Source organism: Narcine bancroftii, chromosome 9, assembly GCF_036971445.1.
Source record: "Narcine bancroftii isolate sNarBan1 chromosome 9, sNarBan1.hap1, whole genome shotgun sequence".
Taxonomy (NCBI): domain Eukaryota; kingdom Metazoa; phylum Chordata; class Chondrichthyes; order Torpediniformes; family Narcinidae; genus Narcine; species Narcine bancroftii.
Window position 1 is genome coordinate 3,604,541 of NC_091477.1, and position 19,292 is coordinate 3,623,832.

General features: G+C 48.8%; 1 protein-coding gene across 1 annotated transcript; it reads right to left on the reverse strand.

Annotated features, from left to right (window-relative positions):
• Positions 1 to 9: 9 nt before the first annotated feature.
• On the reverse strand, positions 10 to 19,047 carry rbm22 (RNA binding motif protein 22). Its single transcript, XM_069898013.1, has 11 exons — positions 18,944 to 19,047; positions 17,726 to 17,779; positions 15,261 to 15,290; positions 14,755 to 14,887; positions 13,616 to 13,716; positions 11,961 to 12,133; positions 9,855 to 10,055; positions 7,983 to 8,147; positions 6,262 to 6,353; positions 5,214 to 5,348; positions 10 to 2,461 (listed from the first exon to the last, which is right to left on the reverse strand). The coding sequence occupies exons 1-11, from the start codon at positions 18,995 to 18,997 to the stop codon at positions 2,328 to 2,330; spliced, it is 1,272 nt and encodes a 423-aa protein (XP_069754114.1). The 5' UTR covers positions 18,998 to 19,047; the 3' UTR covers positions 10 to 2,327.
• Between the last annotated feature and the right edge of the window lie 245 nt (positions 19,048 to 19,292).

Genomic DNA, 19,292 nt, shown 5'->3' on the forward strand with positions numbered 1-19,292 from the left:
GAAAACCAGTAACAAAAAAACAAATCTTTATAAGTACGAATGACTGATACACATTTGCACAGTGTTACTGGTGACTGATCACTTCCACTGGCCCTATGCCGGGAACATGATTCGGTCCAAACAGACCATTTGGGCACTGCTACGTGCACAATTCCAGCATCCAGAGTCAGTCACACTTGGGGAGTTGAGGAGTGCAAACCTGCACACAGGGAGGGGTGGGATCGAGCTGTGTAACTGACGTTCTCATCAACAGGAAGGGGCTCTAGGGGCAGTCACACAGAAGGAGCTCTGGTTTCGTCTAACTGAGGGGCTCGGCCAGTGGGAACCAGTCCACCACCACGCGCCTGCGACAAAGGGGGTGGGCAGAGGAATTTCAGCTGGGCATAGCTGGTCTTGCTTGCTAGTAGACATCCAATGAGAACAGGAATGGAGGAGAGTATTGAAGCTCCTTCTCTCTCTCCCTCCCCCCCCTCATCTGCCCACCTCCAACAATGAACAAGTCCTTGACCGGAGGTGCCTGCAAGTGGAGAGGCAGAACCTAGTGAGGACACCACACTGCCAGACTTGTAGAAGAAAGAGTGACGAGGCACAGAAATTCTTCAATGGTACAGTATCCACATTCAGCTTCTCAACAACCACTCACAGCCCACAGGAAAATGCAGAAAGCATTTCACCTCCTGCAAGTTATCAATGAAACAAGATATTTGTGGTGTAAACTTCTTTAAGGCAGCAGCCAGTGGGACTTTTGAGAATTAAAATCCAATATATTGTAAAAACACTCAGTATGTAAGTCAGTACCTGTGGAAGGAGAAGCAACAGTGTCTTTCCTCACAGATTCTTCTTGACTCACTGGATAATTCCAGCATTTACGATTTTTTTCTTAATTTTAATTAGATTAGTTTTTTTTGAGAAATCTCCTTGGGGTGCAGAATGGCAGGGGTTAGTTTCTAGACATAAATTCACATAAGGATGTGACAAACTGGGGCGTAACACTGAAAGCGAATCTTGGGTGGGATGGTCCTTGTCAAGTGGGCCATGAGCTAGTGCTGCAGGGTGGGGCTCACTCTGTGCAGGCACATCCTTCTCTCAACCCTGGGGCTGCCAAGAATGTCGGTAGCTTACTGTGAACGCAAGCTGGAGAGGCTCGGCAGAAAACCAGAGGGGCAGTAGGAAGAGCTTCTACCTCACCTTCCACAGAGGCCTGGGTTTGACCATGATCCACGGGCCAGTGTGCGGTTTGCACCTCCTCCCTGTAACTGTGAGGATTCCCTCCCCCCCCCACATCAGGTGCTCCAGTTTCCTCCCATATTCCAGGACATGACAGGTTGTGGGGGGGGGGAGGGGGTGGAGTGCCAAATTACAGTCACAAACTGCCCCTAGGGTAGTTTGGAGGCATTTGACAGGAATGTGGGGAGAATAAAATGGTTAAGGGTAGGACTAGCTTGGTCAGCATGCACTCAGTGGGCCGAAGGGCCTGTTTCTGAGCTGTATGGATCTCTCCCTGGAATGAAGACTTCTACAACAACAGTGGAGCACAAACTGTTCCAACTCCATAGACACATCTCCAGCTAAATACAGCACCATGATTACACCCTTGCCTGAGGGGTTGGACCCCCACCTACAGTGCCTGTCTACAAACAGCCATAGATCCCAAACCCCCTTTCCAACCCAGGAGACTGTTCCCAGGGAACCGATCAATGCACGTCTCACACCACTGATGGCAGATGTGGGTTTATTTTTATCTTCCTTTCTTCAACCAGCCTTCCACCGTAACTATTACCCACCACAACTGGTGGCCAGTGCAGACAACACCATCTGGCCACCTTGTTCCATTTGCACTCCAAAGCAGGGTTAAAGAATCCAGAGGATGTCTCCCTCCAGCCCCAATCCACTGTAAAGGGGCCACCTTCGAGGAGGAGGGGAGCCATGGGGTAGAGACAGAGCATGGAACATTTGCCAATAAAATCTGCCTGGTTCACAGGAAGGCTGACAGTTTACAATGAAAGGGGAGCTGAGGGAGGGTCTGGACTCCGGAGACTTTGAGTTAATATTGAAACCATGTTTGCTTGATACAGGCCTGTTTCTGACTGACGTACATACATCACCATCTGAAACACACCCAGAAATAAAAACTAGACTCACTATTCCTCAACATAAAAGAAAGGGCTCCACTGGAATGTCTGGGGGCTGAGTTTGCACCAGCATTTTCCACAGAGGCCTCGAACCCAGCTCCGGAACCTCTGCTCTCTCACTGTTAATCCGTTCCTGAGCAGAAACGCTTGAGGCTGGTACAGGGGGGAGGCGATGGCAGCAGCGGGGGGACGGAGCTAGGCGCTGTTCGCTTTGTTCGTGTGGGCGCCCATCCGCTGAGGATCCTGGGATGGGTAGTGGATGGGTCCTGCAGCCCGGAGGAAGGGAGGTGGTGGCGGAGGCATTCCGTGGAACAAGGTAGGTCCAAACCCTGGGCAAGAAACAGAAGAAAACATGGGTTAGTGACACAAGAACGATGCCAACTCAGGCAGAGTGCACCATGCAAGGGTGCTGAAGAAACTCAGCAGGTCCCACAGCATCGTGAGGAAGTAAAGGATCCGAGTTTCTCCAGTGCCTTTGGGTGTGGCACTCGACCCCAGCATCTGCAGACTTTCTTGTTTACCCACAACTCAGGCAGAAGTAGGAAAGCGCAGCACCAACTATCTAACCACGTCATTACAATCTCGAAAGCACAGGTACAACCTAACCCTGGGGAAATTCGGCATCTTAGCAACTTTAATAGATGAAAGCAAGTGGGGATAACCCACTAGCAACTCAGTTGACGTGGATGAGTTGGGCTGAAGAGCCTGTTCGTTTATCATCATCTGATTTTACGTACACAACCAGACAAACGAATACACAGACAAACGAATACATATGATACACAGCACTTAACGATCACATGTACAATATAAAATAAATATACTGTATATAAATAAAACGGTTGCAGGATACTGTTCATCATTCTCACAGCCTGCAGGAAGCTATTTCCCAGCCTGACAGCCCTGACTTTGTTTTTCCTGTACCTCCTTCCCGATGGTAGTGGGTCAAAGATCCCATGCGCTGGATGGAAAGGGTCCTCGATAATTCTTTGAGTCCTATTTAAGCAATGCTCCCAGTGAATGTTGTCAATAGAGGAAAGGGAGACCCCAGTGATATTATCAGCTGTTTTGCTGATCCTCTGTATTGACTTCCAATCTGATGCTTTGCAGCTACCGTCCCACACAATGATGCAGCCTGACAGAGCACCTCTCAACGGTGCTCCTGTAAAATCTTGTCAAGATGGAGGCCTTCCCCAGACTTGCTGGGACTGCCCCATTCTGCAATACCCAATCACTTGCAAGGCAATGCTGTTAATCAACACCATGGCTGGTTGTTCAGCCTGGGGATGTGACCACCTGCAGTGGGGCCTACCTTGCTTCAATCCCAGGCTGCCCAGGAAGGGAGATGTCAAGTGTCTTTATGTGAGTCTAGCTTAGAGTTATCGGGTTCAGAAAACAGATCTTGAAGATCATGAAATCGAGGGGTATGGGAACAGACGAGTCAAGGCCGGCAGTTCTAAGGGGTCAAACTGGGCTCCTTCTCTAAAGGATGCTGGAGAACCAGAGACAAATTTCTGACAATCCAGCAGTTTCAGGCCAATCTTGGGATTCGCCTTGTCGTCACAGATTCTAGCTCTCTCCTGCCAGATGAAGATTCCCCTCTCTCCCCCAGCAGCCTAGGACCCACATAGCAGCTTTTACCCACTTCCCAGCTCAAAACCGACCCTCCATTGCCTCCCACTGACGTTAGAGACTGTAGATGCTCGTATCCATAGCAAAAGACTGTTACTCCAGCACTGATCCCCTGTTCCTGCATATCAGTCTCCACCTTCCCCTGCTTCTCCCCCCTCCCCACCCAGCCTACCTTGCTTCAATCCCCTTTATCTTTATTCTTTCCCCCTTATCAATCACCAGCCTCCACCTACCAACTCCACCCACCCCAACCTGGTTCCCTGTCCGTCATCCTTGATTCTTCCTCAGTCAATCCCTAGAGGCCACTGGTTCACCCCGCCCCTCTCCTCCTTTCACTGGGGATCTCCCCACTCCACGATCACCGCTGGTGCAGAATCTTGACCTGAAACATCAACAATTTTCTCCCCGCTCACCCACAAAGATGCTGCTCAACCTGTCAATCTGACCCTGAGCAACCACTAACTTCCATTCAACACTCAGCACCCCCAGCCCACAACACACACTTAACTTGTGCCCATCCACACCCCTGCTCACACGTCCCATAACCCCATTCCTTTCCCCAAAGTCCTTAACACGGTCACCAGAGTGCATCCTATCAGGGACCATCACTGCGTGGGACAGGAACTGCTCCACATGACCACAAGAATCTGCAAAGGGTTGTGAACTTAATTCAGGCCATGCCTCCCCTCCATCGACTCTGTCTACACCTCCCACTGCCTTGGAAAAGTATTAAAAAGACTCCTCTTGACCCAGACACACTCTCTTCACCCCATTCTCACTGGGAAGAAGATTCACAAGTGACATCTCGCCCCACTGGATTTTTAAAATTTACACTTAAACGCAGTAGAGGCTGATTCTAGCCACTGAATCCCTTGGTCTCCAATCAATCTACCAAGCCCGTACGTTTTGGAGGGTGGGAGGAAACCAGAGCACCTGGGGAAATGTACAAACTCCTTCTAGACTGCACCGAATTCACACCCAAGTGCTGTAAGAGCACTGTGCTAACTGTGTCACTCCACTCATAATTCAAGGATTCAGTTTCTTCCTCACTGTTATCAGACTCCTAAATAAACCTCACACCAGAGAAATAATGCTGTTAAACAAAGAAATTTGCAGATGCTGTGATTGTATATATTTTGTCACATAAAAAACGCTGTGTGATCTGCCAAATTTCTCCAGCATTTTTAAGCAAATTAGTAAAATAATGTTACCCTTATTCCACTTGATCCAATCTCTTGTCTTTGTCACCTTCCTCTCTGTTGTGCTTTATTCTGATGTATGGATTAACTTGCGGGATACCAGGCACAGTTCAACCTTGGTTAACGTGACAATAACCAAAACCCCAAACCCATGAGGGTTCCCAGCTGAGATCCCTGCACAGCTCACAGTCACACTAGAAAACGTGCATCGTGGGGCAGGGGACTGAGCTGGAAGAACAAGCCACTGTACCTGGAGGTAGGGGGGGAGCAAGGCCCGGTGGCGGAGGCAGCGAGATGTTCACCACAGCAGGCGGGGCGCTGGGCGGCAGGTTGAAGAAGTTGGTCGGAGTTTCCTCCTCTGTGGTCGGAGGAGGCGGTGGCAAAGCTGTGAAGGGGAAAACAGAGAGAAGTTAGAGAGCACGGCACACGGACACAGGCAACATGGTGAGGCTGTGGCAAACCTTCCTCCCCTCCATTGGGATCTACTGCTGCCCAGGAAAGGCAGCCAACCTACAGAGGGATCCATCACACCATGGACAAATTCCCACAGCCCCCTCCTCTTCCCACCTTCCCCACAACATTCCTCTCATCCCTACCGCCCCCTTCTTCTGCTCTCCTCCTTCTCCTCCCCAACCTTCCCCCTCAACTCACCATCTCCCTCTCCTCCCCTCCACCCACTTCCCCCACCTCCCTTCTCCCTCCACTTAGAACAGAGATGTGAAGGAATTTCTTCAGCCAGAGGGTGGCAAATCTGTGGAATTTGTTGCCACAAGTGGCTGTGGAGGCCAGGTCATTGGGTATTTAAAGCAGAGGTTGAAAGGATCTTGATTAATTAATGCGCCAAAGGTTATGGGGAGAAAGCTGGAGAATGGGGCTGAGAGAAATAAATCAACCATAATTTGAATGAGGGAAAAAAGTAGATGGGCCGAATGGCCCGATTCTGCTCTGAAGTCTTATGGGAGAAAGCTCATGAGTGTGAAATCATCTACCAAGGTTTAGTTTCTTCCCCACAGCCATCAGGCTCCTGAATGAACCCCACAATAGTGGTCTCACGCTGCACTTGCTTGGCACTAATTAATCTTTTTTGTCATGTTGTAGATTGTGTTCTTTACACGGCTGTTTGGGAATAACAAGTTAACAGTCATTTGTTAGACTGTTGCAGAAGGGCCTGTTTCTGTGCTGGGGAACTTTCTGAATGGCGGGTCAGGCTCAAGAGGCTGAATGGTCACCTCTGGCTCCTGTCTCCTGGAGCAGTACAACAGGGGTAACTCCATGCAGACCTACGGTCATTAACTTACCTCCAGGCAACCCCGGGACAGGTTCCAACTTCATCCCTGACTCAGTGACATTGGAGTCTTTCTCCTTCTCCTTCCCTCTGGCAGCTTGTGACCTGAGGTTCAGCAAGACGAGAATCAAACACCAGCAATGCTGACAAGTTCACCGGATTGAGATGCACTGGTAAAAGTTGCTTTGCGAGCAGTCCAGTTAGACATTTCACACATGGTACAACAAGTAAGACATAGTACAAAGGTGCAGTGTTTCAAAGAGAGAGATCAGTTAGGACGGAGTAATGGCAGGGTTATTGTAAGGATAATTCAAAAGTCTGATAAGGGCGGGAAAGAACATGTTCTTGAATCAAGTGGTACGAGATCACAGACTCAAGAATATTTTTCCCTGTCAGGAGTTTGGCGGGGGAGGGGTGGAAAGAGAGTGTGGCTTGAGTGGAATGAGTCTTTCAATTGTTGGTAACTTTTCCAAGGTAGTGGGAGTTATAGTAGAAACACAATGCCAGAGAAACTCAGCAGGTCAAACTGTGAACTTTATATTAGCAAAAGTAAAGATACAGAACCAACGTTTCAGGCTTGAACCCTCCAAGGTATGAGCAAAATGTAAACAGTCACATGGTTTGGGCACCTACCTACATTTTGCTCATATCTTTTTTTTTTAATTTTTAATTTTTTTGTTTTTCATTTTGCTCATATCTTGATGAAGGGCTCAAGCCTGAAATGTTTATTGTGTATCTACCTTTGCTATATAGAGTTCACAGTTTGACCTGCTGAGTTTCTCTGGCATTGTGTTTCTACTTCAGTCACGGTGTCTGCGGACTTTTTATGTTTTACTCCAGTGGTAGTTATGTACATATCACGAGCCTAATTGAGTTCTTCGAGATGGTGACAAAAGAAATTAATGAAGGTCAGGCAATGGATGTGGTGTATATGGATTTTAGTCAGGCCATTGACAAGGTCCCCCATGGTAGGCTCATTCAGAATGTCAAGAGGCGTGAGATCTGGATTTGGAATTGTTTTGCCTGCAGAAGGCAGTAGATGGACGCATCTGCCTGGAGGTCACTGAGTGGTGGCATTCCGCAGGGATCTACTTTGGGACCCCAGCTCTTTGATTTTTATAATTGACTTGGATGATAAAGTAGAAGAGTGATGCAGCAGATGACATGAAGGTTGAAGGTGCTGTTGATAGTGTAGAAGGTTACAGAAGGATATGGACAGGATGCAGTGTTGAGCAGGGAAGTGGCAGATGGAGTTCAATCCAGATAAGTGTGAAGTGATGCATTTTAGAAGGTTGAACTTGAAAGCTGGATATTTGGTCATTGGCAGGATTCTCAATAGTGTGGAGGGACAGTGGGATCCCTCAAGGTTGCCGCACAAATTGATAGGGTGGTTAAGAAGGTATGTGATGTGGAGAAACGTTTAGGGGAGATGTCGGAGGTTTTTTTTAAATAAACCCAGAGAGCAGTGGGTCCCTGGATTGTATAGGCTGGTACAATTGGGGCATTTAAAAGACTCCAAGATAGGGACATGGATGCAAGAAAAATAGAGGGTGAGGGAAGGAAGGAACAGAGAGAGAGAGAGAGAGAGAGAGAGAGAGAGAGAGAGAGAGAGAGAGAGAGAGAGAGAGAGAGAGAGAGAGAGAGAGGGAGAGAGGGAGAGACACTCCTCCTGTCCAGATTCACACTCAGATTAAAGGTTCAGCCACAAGCTCCCCTCCCCGGTTCCCCACTCACCTGCCCCACTTGACGTTCAGCCTCCTCCCATTAATGATGAGCTTATTGAACGATTTCTCAGCTGCCAGCTCCGACGACTGCCTCGTGGCGAACTGGATGAAGGCGCACTGCTGCCGCTGAACCACTGTGACGGAGCGAATCTCACCAAACTGGTAAAAGTGGTTCCTTTGGGGGAAAGCACAGCAAACATGAAGGCACTTCACTTCCAGGTTACCACCCATTCCTGCACCCCGGAGTGGTACACCGTCATGACTCAGTCACGGGGGCCAGTATCCACACTATATGACCCTTTGGCCCATCAGTCCATACTGACAATTTACACTTATCCCATATTTATTCAGTTATTTCACCCCCCCCCCACCCCGATTCTATCCCTCACCCACACATTAGGCCCAATGAAGCCACCAACCCTCACATCTTTGGGATGCACGAGGAAACTGAGGCACCCTGAAGAAACCCACAAGGTCGCAGGAAGAGCATGCAAACTCCGCAGACAGCGCAGGTGGTCAGGATTGAAGCCAGGTCTATGAGCCGTTAAGGAGAGGTACTATCCGCTGCCACTCTGAAGTTGGTCAAGATCTGCAAGGAGTAGGCTTCCAAATTGTGCATCACCTAATTGACCGTTCAGCAGTACCCGTTAATGAGCCAAGGAATGCTTTGGTTTATCTCCTTCCATTACAACCTGGACTACAACTCTTGTAAGGACACCATCCCTCTTTCCTGGCATTAATGAGAAACAACACCTCACATTAATCCTGGACAGCCTGAAGCCCAACTGCATGAACACTGAATTTTACCATTGTAGGTAACCACGCCATGATCCAATTCCACAGTTTCCATCTCTCCTTTACCAGCTCCTGTTCTTTGTCTTTGCTCAAACCTTCCCACCCCCCATCCCTCCCCACAGTGGTCTAGCTGTCTCTCCACCTCTCTCATCTTCATTTGTCCTGTACCTTTTCATCTCCATCCCTCCCATGCTTTTCCCTCAGATTTTCCACCTCATTACAGGAAGGATGTGGAAGCTGTGGAGAGGGGACAGAGGAGATTCACCAAGATGTTGCCTGGATTGGAAACCAGGTCTTATGAGGCAAGGTTAGCAGAGCTGGGACTTTTCTCTTTGGAACGAAGAGAGGATGAGTAGTGACTTAATAGAGGTCTACAGATTATGAGAAACATAGATAGGGTGGACAGTCAGCACCTTTTTCCTCAGGGCAGAAGTAGCAAATACCAGAGTACAAAGTGAAGGGAGGTTTAGGGGAGATATTGAGTAGAGTTATGGGGGCCTTGAATGTTTTGCCAGGGATGGTGGTGGAGGCTGAAACATTAGGGGCATTTAAGCGACTCTTCGACAGGCACATGGATAGAAGCAAAATAGAGGGTTAATGAGGTAGGAAAGGTTTCATTTTTTTTGGGGAATTAATTTATAGATCGGCACAACATCCAGGGCCAAAGGGCCTGTACTGTGTTGTAATGTTCTATGTTCTAACTCCCTTTCCTGCTTTAATCTCGATAAAGGGTCCTGACTAGAAATGTCCGCTGACCATTTCTCTCCACAGATGCTGCCTGACCTGCCGAACCCCTCAACTTCTCCTTGCCTGATCCCTCAGTGCTGGTCTGGAATGTGAGCACAAATCCCTGAAGTGGGGCGTAACCACAGTTCCCTCACAGTTAATTAAAGTGTTAGGTATTTAGCCTGGCAAGTTCCCCAGAAAACTGTGTCCATTTTTCAGCAGGGGCCTTGAAGAAACCTGGTGTCCCAGGGGAGATCTGAGTCTCTGAGGCCTGGGCCGATATCCAAGGTTAGACAGTATCCTCAGAGGGAATGAAGGAAAGTTAAGGGAATGCCTGCTGGAAGCGCAGCCTGGGGCTTACCGTAATTCCGTCTCGGAGATCTGCTCGCCCAGCCCTCCTACGTAGAGGGTGGTGATGGTCTTGTCCTCCGGTGGGTCCAGCCTAGGCATGGTGGCTGCCCGCTTCAGCAGCTTGTCTGCCACAGGGTCATTAATGCCGTAGTAACGATCCTTGATATTCTGATCAGCCAGAGGGTCATCTGGATCTGTTGGCTTCTCATGCCTGTGTTTGATGAAAATGAAAACAACCCAATCAATCTATTCTAGAATAGAATTCAAGAGCATGAATGTGATGTTGAGACTTCGTAAGGCACTGGTGGGACCTCACTTGGAATATTATGAGCAGTTTTGGGTTCCTTGTCTAAAAAAATGACCTGATAATGAAGAGGGTTCAAAGGAAGTTCACATGGACGATTCCAGGAATGAAATCGTTATCACATGAGAAACATTTGGCCTGCACTCGTTGGAATTGAGGAGAGTGAGTAGGGGGGGGGGGGGGGATCTCATTGAAACATTCTGAATGTTGAAAGGGGCGGACAGAGTAGATACAGAAAGATTGTTTCCCACAGTGGGAGAGTCCAGGACAAGAGAACACAACTTCAGGATTGAAGTTAGAACAGAGATGCAGAGGAATTTGTTCAGCCTGAGGGTGGTAAATCTGTGGAATTTGTTGCCACAGGCAGTTGTGGAGGCCAGGATATTAGGTGTATTTAAGGCAGAGATTGATAGGTTCTTGATTATCAAAGGTCATAGGGAGAAGGCCAGGAGTGGAGCTGAATGGGAGAATGCATCAGCTCATGATTAAATGTTAGGGCAGACTCGATGGGCTGAATGGCCCATTTGCTTCTATGTCATATAATCTCTAGGTTACCTGGGACTAGACTGGGAGCAGGAAATCTCAGTGGGATTAGGAGCTGGAATCCAACTCCACCAGCACAGGAGCTTTCCTAACAGGAAAAAGGTATAGAGTTCACTGAAAGTGTCAACATAGAGGTGAAGAAGGCACTTGCCTTCATTGGTCAGGCCATGGAGTCCAGGAGCTGAAACAATGGTGAAGTCACATTCAATTGTGCATTTGTTCTGGTCACCAGAAGGATGGAAAGGGTGCAGAAAGGATTAATGAAGAGGTTACTGGCACTGGAGGGCTTCAGTTACCAGGGGAGATACTGGACAGGCTGCGGGTTGTTGGCAATTTGCGGTCGGGGACCTAACAGGCTGCTAGAGACCGGATCATAGAAACCAGGATTCGAGAGGATGCTGAGGACAAGAAGGGTTCCTGAAGGGCCTCGGGTGTTGCAAATCCAAAGGCACTCAGCAACTCTGAAGGGGCTAGACTCTCTTTTCCTTTTCTTTCTCTTATTATAAGTGATGCCAGGTGCCACTAATGGCAACTCTTTGCCTGGCTTAAGGAAAGAGTGAAGAAAATTTTATGTAATATTCCATTTTCAGCTTTATTACATGGCAATAAATGAATCTTGGATAGACTGGGGCTTTTTCTCAAGTGCAGGAGGCTGTAAATAAAATCTCGAGGGGCTTAAGTAAGGCGAATGGTGACAGTCTCTTCCCCATAGTAGGGAAGCTTGTAAACGGGCACAGGCTTAAAGTGAGAGGGGAAAGGTGCTTCTCATGGAGGATGGCAGGTATGAGGATCGAACTGAAGAAGTGGGTGATGGTGACATTTGCACATGAACTGGTGACGTTTTGTACTGAATGCAGGCAAATGGGACTATATCAGATAGAGTAGCCAAGGGGGGGGGGGGGGGGGCAAGGACAAATAATATGTTTTTATATAGTCAGTAGGAGAGAAATACGGAAGAAACCAACTAAAATTGACAGCTTCAAAGGGAAGGGGGCCCAGAAAACTTTGAGCAGAGGCTCAAGGGGGCTAGTCAAATATAGGTTGAGAATGGCTGAGCTAGATATCTTGGCTGGATATGATATAGACAATTGTCTAACTTGCTGCAGCTGAACAAGTAGTTTTAAGAAAAAGTATAAAAGTAAACTAACTGAATTAGAAGAGACAAGAAATGCACAATATTCCTAGTGCAAATCCAAGCGACTAGCAGCCCAGGGCTTCAGCATCTGACCGAGTGATTTGGGGACACTGGTCTGTCCACACCTGCCGTACCTGTAAGGGCACTCCTCTCCTCTCTTGCACTCTCCTTTGACCCAGAAGGAGCAGATGTGCGGTCGGTTGCGCTTGTAGTACGGCGTGGTCCTGGCTAGTTTCAGCAGCATGTCGCTGGAGCTGGGGGTCTTGCCCAGACCACCCACCGGTCGCGTCCCGTCTGAGTTCTGGATCTATAGGGACAGCGGAAGCATCAGCCCCACATTAACTCTGACACTGCACTTCAACATCATCGAGGAGCTGGCAGGAGCTCGTTCAGCCCCTCTAGCCCCTACTCAATTACATGACAAGCAGGCTACCAACCCACCTCCTTCGGGCACCCCTTCCTTAATAAAGCCAGCCCCCTAACTGCAGACATTTTCAATAGAATCCCATCACCAAGCCCAAGATGGAAACGCCTGTGCTTGGCAGCAGCCACTAGGGGCTGCAGACTCCAGGGGAGCAGTGGACCAGAACAGAGCACCAGAAGTAGGGAGATCATCCCCACTGAGAAGCAGAAGAGACAACCCCGCAGGATAGTGCCTACGATAGCGGACCAGCAAAGGGTTCAGTGGGAGATTTGCAGTCGGGGGACCGCGTGGGCTGCTGAAGACCAGCTCATGGAAACCAGGTATCGGAGCCGGGATTCGAGAGGGTCTGAAGGCAAGAAGGGCTCCCAAAGGACCTTGGGTGCTGAAGGCTTCCTGATTGTGTTGGAGGTTTGGATCTGGAGTTAGGGTCACCAATGCATCAAACTGGAGACTGTGCGGCTGCAGAGGCTGCGGGGGCTGGAGGCGAATCCACGGACACTCAGTGTCTCTGAAGGAACTCTCTTTTACTTCTTTCTCTCGCACTGTAGGGGGCGCCGGGCAACACTAATGACGACTCTTTATCTGCCTTTCGTTGGGCAGAATTTTGTGAAAATAGTACATGTCCTGTATTTTTACATGACAATAAAGGAATCTTCAGATAATGCTGGTTAATATGGTCCTCGCTACGTCTAGAGGCAAATATGATGGGTCAAGAGGGTCCACTGGTCAGGAGAAAATTAAAATGCACAAAGCTTGAACTAGATCTCCGCACCATTCATAAACACGCATCTCAGAAGGAACAGTTGAAAAGACCCATTCCACCCTGGCCACACTCTCTTCACCCCCCTCCCATCAGGAATACGATTCACAAGTGTGAGATCACGCAGCCCCCAGATTCAAGAACAGTTTCTTCCCTGCTGTTATCAGATTCCTGTTCAAACTTCAGACTGCTAAAATGATGATGTTTTTGCTTCACATCAACTGATCTCTCTCTGCAACTCTGCACTTCTGTATTGTGTCTTACCTGTTGTACTACGTATGAGATGTCTTACTGGTCTGTTTGCAAAACAAACTTAATGCCCCTTTGTACATTAATTTTAAAATTTAGTCATACAGCAGTGTAACAGCCCCTTTCGGCCCACGAGTCTGGGCATCCAACTACACCCAACCAACCTACAAGCCCCCGTTTGTTTCGAACGGTGGGAGGAAACCGGGAAGAACATACAAAGTCCTTACAGAGAGTGTGGTATTCAAATCCGGGTCGCTGGGCAGCATTGCGCTAACTGCTACACTAACTGTGTCACCTACACATGACGCTGAACTTGAATTTCACTGGGAGGTGGCAAAGGAAACACAGGTAATCACCTCTCTCTCCATATTCTGGGTGTAATACTCCTTATTGACGTCAGACTTGGGCATCTCGTCCTTGAGTGAGATTCCCGCATCACGAACTTGGATGGGTAGACCTGTCAGGACACAGCAAGGACAAGATCGACTTTCACCAGCTTCAAAGAAATGCACTAATGCCAAGTTTTTGTCGGCACTAAACAATTGAGCCATGAATGGTCCTCCAGCATCTGCAGACTTCCTTGATGAACAACATGAACAGTCTAAATTTAAATTAAAATCAGACATACAGCACGGTAGCAGGCCCTTCCGGCCCACAAGCTCAGCCTGCCCAATTGTCCTACATCCCCCATGTGTTTTGAAGGGTGGGAGAAAACTGGAGCTCCTGGAGGAAACCCATGCAAATACGGAGAGAACGTACAAACTCCTTAAAAACTGCACTGGATTCGAACCTGGGTAGCTGGCACGGTAATAGCAGATCCGCATTGGAAGCAGGGTGAATGAAGACTGCTTACATCCCATACCCCTGCCCTCTTTGGTGAGGGGGTGTTAGTAGAGCAGTTTGGGTGTAGAGGTATGGAGGATACCAACTAAATTTGACTTCTTTTAAATTTAGACATACAGCATGGTAGCAGGCCCTTCTGGCCCCATGAGCTCGTGCCGCCCAAATACACCCAATTGACCAAAACCCTGGTTCATTTTGATGGACAGGAGGAAACTGGAGCACCCAGAGGAAACCCACACAGTAACGGGGGGATCGTACAAACTCCTTACAGACAGCACGGGATTCGAGCCCCAGTCACTGGCACTGTAACAGCGTTGCACTAACCATTACACTAACTCTTCATAGGGAAGGAGAGCCCTAAACATGAAGGAGAGCCCTAAACATGAAGGAGAGTCCTAAGGGGGCCACAACCAAAAGGTTGAGAATGGCTGTTTTGATGTGTGGCTGCTCAGCCCAGAGATGCCAAGCATGGTCGATTCTTATTGGGAGACCAGTGGAGAAGTTTTAAAGAGCGTTAAAGGAAGCTGGATCCTTGCCATCCCTTCTCCACGTTCCCGGTCGTTTCCAGCTATTCAACCTCAGCAGCCTCACTGCAGTAACGAGGACCCCATCATTTCTACATTATGGCCCTGCACATTGTCCCAGCACTCACCGTACTCGAGGTCAAGGAGGCATGTCTGGCACACGTTCTTCAGTTTGCTACACGTCTGACAGACCTCTGTTTTTTTGAAGCGCATGCGTGCTCCAGGACACCAGCGGAAGACGGTGAAGGGTCTCGAACAAATCTGACGAGAGCAAAAAGACAATGTATGAGACCACGGGGGGGGGGGGGGGGGGTGGGGGAAGAAGAGACAGACACATTCCACCCCCACAGAGGAAGGGGGGACACATCCCGCCCCACAGAGGAAGGGGGGACATTCAGACTGCAGGATGACAATTTCTCATTCATTTATTATAGAGCTGGTGACCAGTCTGCCCATCACACTCTGCTGGTTCTTTGGAAAAGCTCTCCATAAAATGCTGCCTCCTTGCTTTTTCCCCCCAGTCGTAAAGAAATGCCTGCATCCTGATATGTGATGCAGCACACTGTCTTGTTCAAACAATCCAGGGAGGAAGGAGGCAAGAGGCTGCGCACTTAAAAACCAGAAGCATACATACCTTGCACTCTTTTCCATACTTCTCTTTGGTCTGAAATCACAAATTAAAATAACATGTTAAAGGGGATTGCATTCTGTCAGAAACCCATCCCAGGTCACCGTACAAGCAAGGGCCTCATGGGGCACCATTTGTATTTACACAAAAGGGAAGGAGAACCAAAGCTTATACTCTAGCCCCCCACCTCCCACAGAGAGATGAGATCTGCCCGAGGTGCCTGTCCCAATGCACCCCACATAGTGGGGAAGGAAAGGAAGACAAGGCAATGTGCAGTGTGAGTTCACCGTCACAAGTACAATGAAATTCTGATTGCTGCAACACATACACCAACTACATTAGCACAAAGGACAATGAAAGAAAATGAAAGGTTAGATAAATAAATATTCAGTTTCAGTTAGTGCAAGTAAAAAAAATAGAATGTTTCAATAATGCTGACCACCTTTTATTGGTCCCAGTGCCAGTGACCCAGGTTCGAATCCTGTGCTGTATGTAAAGAGTTTATACATTCTCCCTGTAACCTGCATGGGATTCTTCTAGGGCTCCGGTTTCCTCCCACCATTCAAAACGCATGAGGGTCGTAGGTTAATTGGGGAATTTGGGCGGCACGGGCTTGTTACTGTGCTGTATGTCTACATTTAAATTCAAATTTAATTTAATGTTTAAAATTATACATGGAATATTCCAGCAGAGTAAAAGCCCTTCAGCCTACAATGCTGTGCCAACCCATGAGAACCTATTCCACAATCTAACCCAGCCATTCTCAACTGTTTTTCAACTGTGGCCCCCTTGAACTCTGCTTGAAGTTTATAGGCCCCCTTACCAGTGAAGCAGTCAAGTCTAACACCTCAGCACAGTACCGGCCCTTCAGCTCTTGATGTTGTGCCAATCCATATATTCCTTAAAAAAATGTATGAAACCCTCCCTACCACATTACTCTCTATTTTTCTTCCTTCCATGTGTCTGTCTGGGAGTCTCTTAAATGCCCCCAATGTTCCAGCTGCCACCACCATCCCTGGCAGGGCATTCCAGGCTCCCACCACTCTCTGTATAAAAAAACTTACCCCCTGGTGTCTCCCCTAAACTTACTACCTCTCACCTTGCACAGATGAACTCTGGGATTTGCTACTGTTGCCCCAGGTAAAGGTTGCTGGCTATAGTTTATGGTTAGGGTGAGGTTAGTACAGGAAGGTTCAAAAGCCTGACAGGTATTTGATAAAAGGTGTTCTTGAACCTAGAGGTGCTGAAGTATGAGAAAGGATCATGACCCAGGGTATGGAGGTCCTTAACTAAAATCCCTACCTAAATATTTGAGATGTGGAATAAAATTCACTCACTGAATCTAAGGGGAAGATCAATAAATCAGCATGTTTTGTTCCAACTCTCATTCCTTGGGAGCGTCACACAGGTTGCATCACAAAAAAATCACAGCAAACATACAGCACAGTAACAGACCTTTTCGACCCACGAGCCCATGCCGCCCAATTATACCCAATTAACCTACAACCCTGGTACATTTTGAATAGTGGAAAGAAACCAGAGCCCCCGGGGAAAATCCATGCAGACACAGGGAGAACTTACAAATCCTTACAGACAGCACGGAATTCAAAACCCGGGCCCGATCACTGGCACTGTAACAATGTTGCGCTAACCGCTATGCTAACTATTCGGCCCCATATGGCCCATTTTCTAAGAACGACACCCTCTCTCCCCATATCTAACGCAGTGTTCTTCTGTACAGTTGCCTTCATAAAACCCAGGGTGACACAGGGCCTTTCGATCCTTCAAGCTCATACAACTCAGTCCCCCATTTTTTTTGTCACGTGTTTCATTTGTATGTTCCCCAACCTCCTAATGGCTGACTGCCCTGAGAGGGTAAAATGCTGAAACAATGCTTGCTCATTTCCAAATGGACTTGGGTGGCCATCATGCCAGGGGTTGCCTGTACTAAAGTCAAGATATTCAGTCAGCGACTTTCAAGTTTAAGATTCTTTTATTGTGGTGTAATAAAAGTATTGAAAAAATAACATATCATCCCAGTAAGAACAGCCCTGGCTTAGAAATATCCAGCACTCTTCTCTGCAAAACAGAGCAGGGGTGGTAGTTCCTAGAAATGTCTGCCACGGGAGGCTGTGGAGGCAGTAACACTGCAGAGATTTAAGAAATTTGGTTGTAGCCAGTAAAAGTATCAGGTGTGTATGAGCTTCAGGCTTATGAGCCTGCCAATAAACTCATGATCAGGAAATAGATCAGGGCACTGGCCCGGGGCAGATCAGCCACGATCCTATTGGATGGAGGGGCAGCCTTGGGGGTCTGAGTTACCCCCCCCCTCCCCGCCTGCTCCTATTACCTTCCCATTTTGTACATTCTGCAGAGCTCAGTTTGTTCACACAACGGGATGCCACAGTGAACGATTTATCCAGATCGACAGCACAATATTCACGTCAGCGATAGAACAAAAAAAAACTCACCATGCGAATGTATGGATTTTCTCCCAGGCACGTTTGGCACAGAATCGGGAAATCCTGTCAGTTCAACAATTAAGTATTAGTTGTGGCAAGAAAATCCAGGATTATTGCAGCACTGTGGCCCCTCCACCATCAGACTCCTCAACAACAAACTCAATCAGGGACTCGTTTAAGGAGTCTTGCACTGTTTTTTTTCTCTCTGTATTGTACAGTTGTTTACATTTCCTATTTGTTCACATGTGTACACGGTGTAGTTTTTTTTGCACTATCAAGAAGAGGTAATGTCTGTCTTGCCCACAGTTAAAAGAATCTCAGGGTTGTATATGATGTACTCTGACAATAAAGTCTAACAGAAAAACAGACCAGGAAATCAAAATGGGAAATGCTACGACACTCTCTGGGACTGGTGTTAGACAGCAAGATCCTGTGCCCTCTCACACAGGTTCATACATACCTACCTGTGGTGCTACTGGCTCTCACAAGCGCATTCACTGTGATACCAACTAGTGTGTCAACAATAAGTCTGAGGTGAGCTGCAGTGACTTAGTTCGTGGTCAAGGTCGCTCGATAGGGTTAGGGTTAATCAGTGGGAAAGCGATGGTGAGAGAGAAGATTACAGCTCAGCATTCAACACCGTCATGCCAGCAAAGTTTCTGATCAACTAAGGGATCTGGGAGTACATCCAAATCTCAGCAACAGGATTCACAATATCCTCCCCCAATCAGTGCAAATTGTCAACATCATCTCCACTTCGTAACCATCTACACAGGGGCACCAAAAGGCAACTTGCTCAGATGACATGGGGGGAAGATGACGGGGGAGAGACGATGATGGGGGAAGAGGGGGAGATGACGGGCGGGGGGAAAGATGGTGGGGGGGGGAGAAGATGACGGGGGGGGGGAGAAGATGACGGGGTGGGAGGGGGGAGATTCCGGGGTGGGGGGGGGGGGATGGATTGAGGTGGGGGGGGGAGATGGGTTGAGGTGGGGGGGGGGGGGGGGTGGGAGACGTGGTGGGGGTGAGGGGAGTTTAAAGCCCCCCCCCCCACGGGTCACCCGGCAGTGAAGCCGCCGCTAGGCCGCAGGCCTCCCTTTCCCCCCTCCCTCTCGGACGCGATCGCGGCCCCGGTGCCCCCGGCCCGGTCCCGACCACCAGCCCCCCCCCCACTCCCGGCCCGTCCATGCCCCCCCCCCACCCGCCGGCGCCACCCCCGCCCCTCACCGCGTCCTCCCAGTTCTGCCGGTTGTACGTGTTGGCTCCCAGTGAGGTCGCCATCTTCCCCCGTCCCCTCACTCCTCCACTATCCCGGCACGCACCGCGCCGGTCCTCCCGGCTCCCGGCATGCACCGCGCCCGAAACCTTTCCCTCCAATTCTCGCTCCATTGATCCACGTGCTGGAGACACGGAGCCGGCTCCGCAGGGTCCACAGGCCCTGCAAGGTCCATAACAGGGGGTGGGATGGGGAGGGGAGGCACCAGCCCTTCCTCAAGGAAGGTGTCAGAGAAACATAACCAACGTGAGGAATTGGGCGGTGAGGGGGGGGCATGTGGGAGGGAGGGAGGGAGGGGCC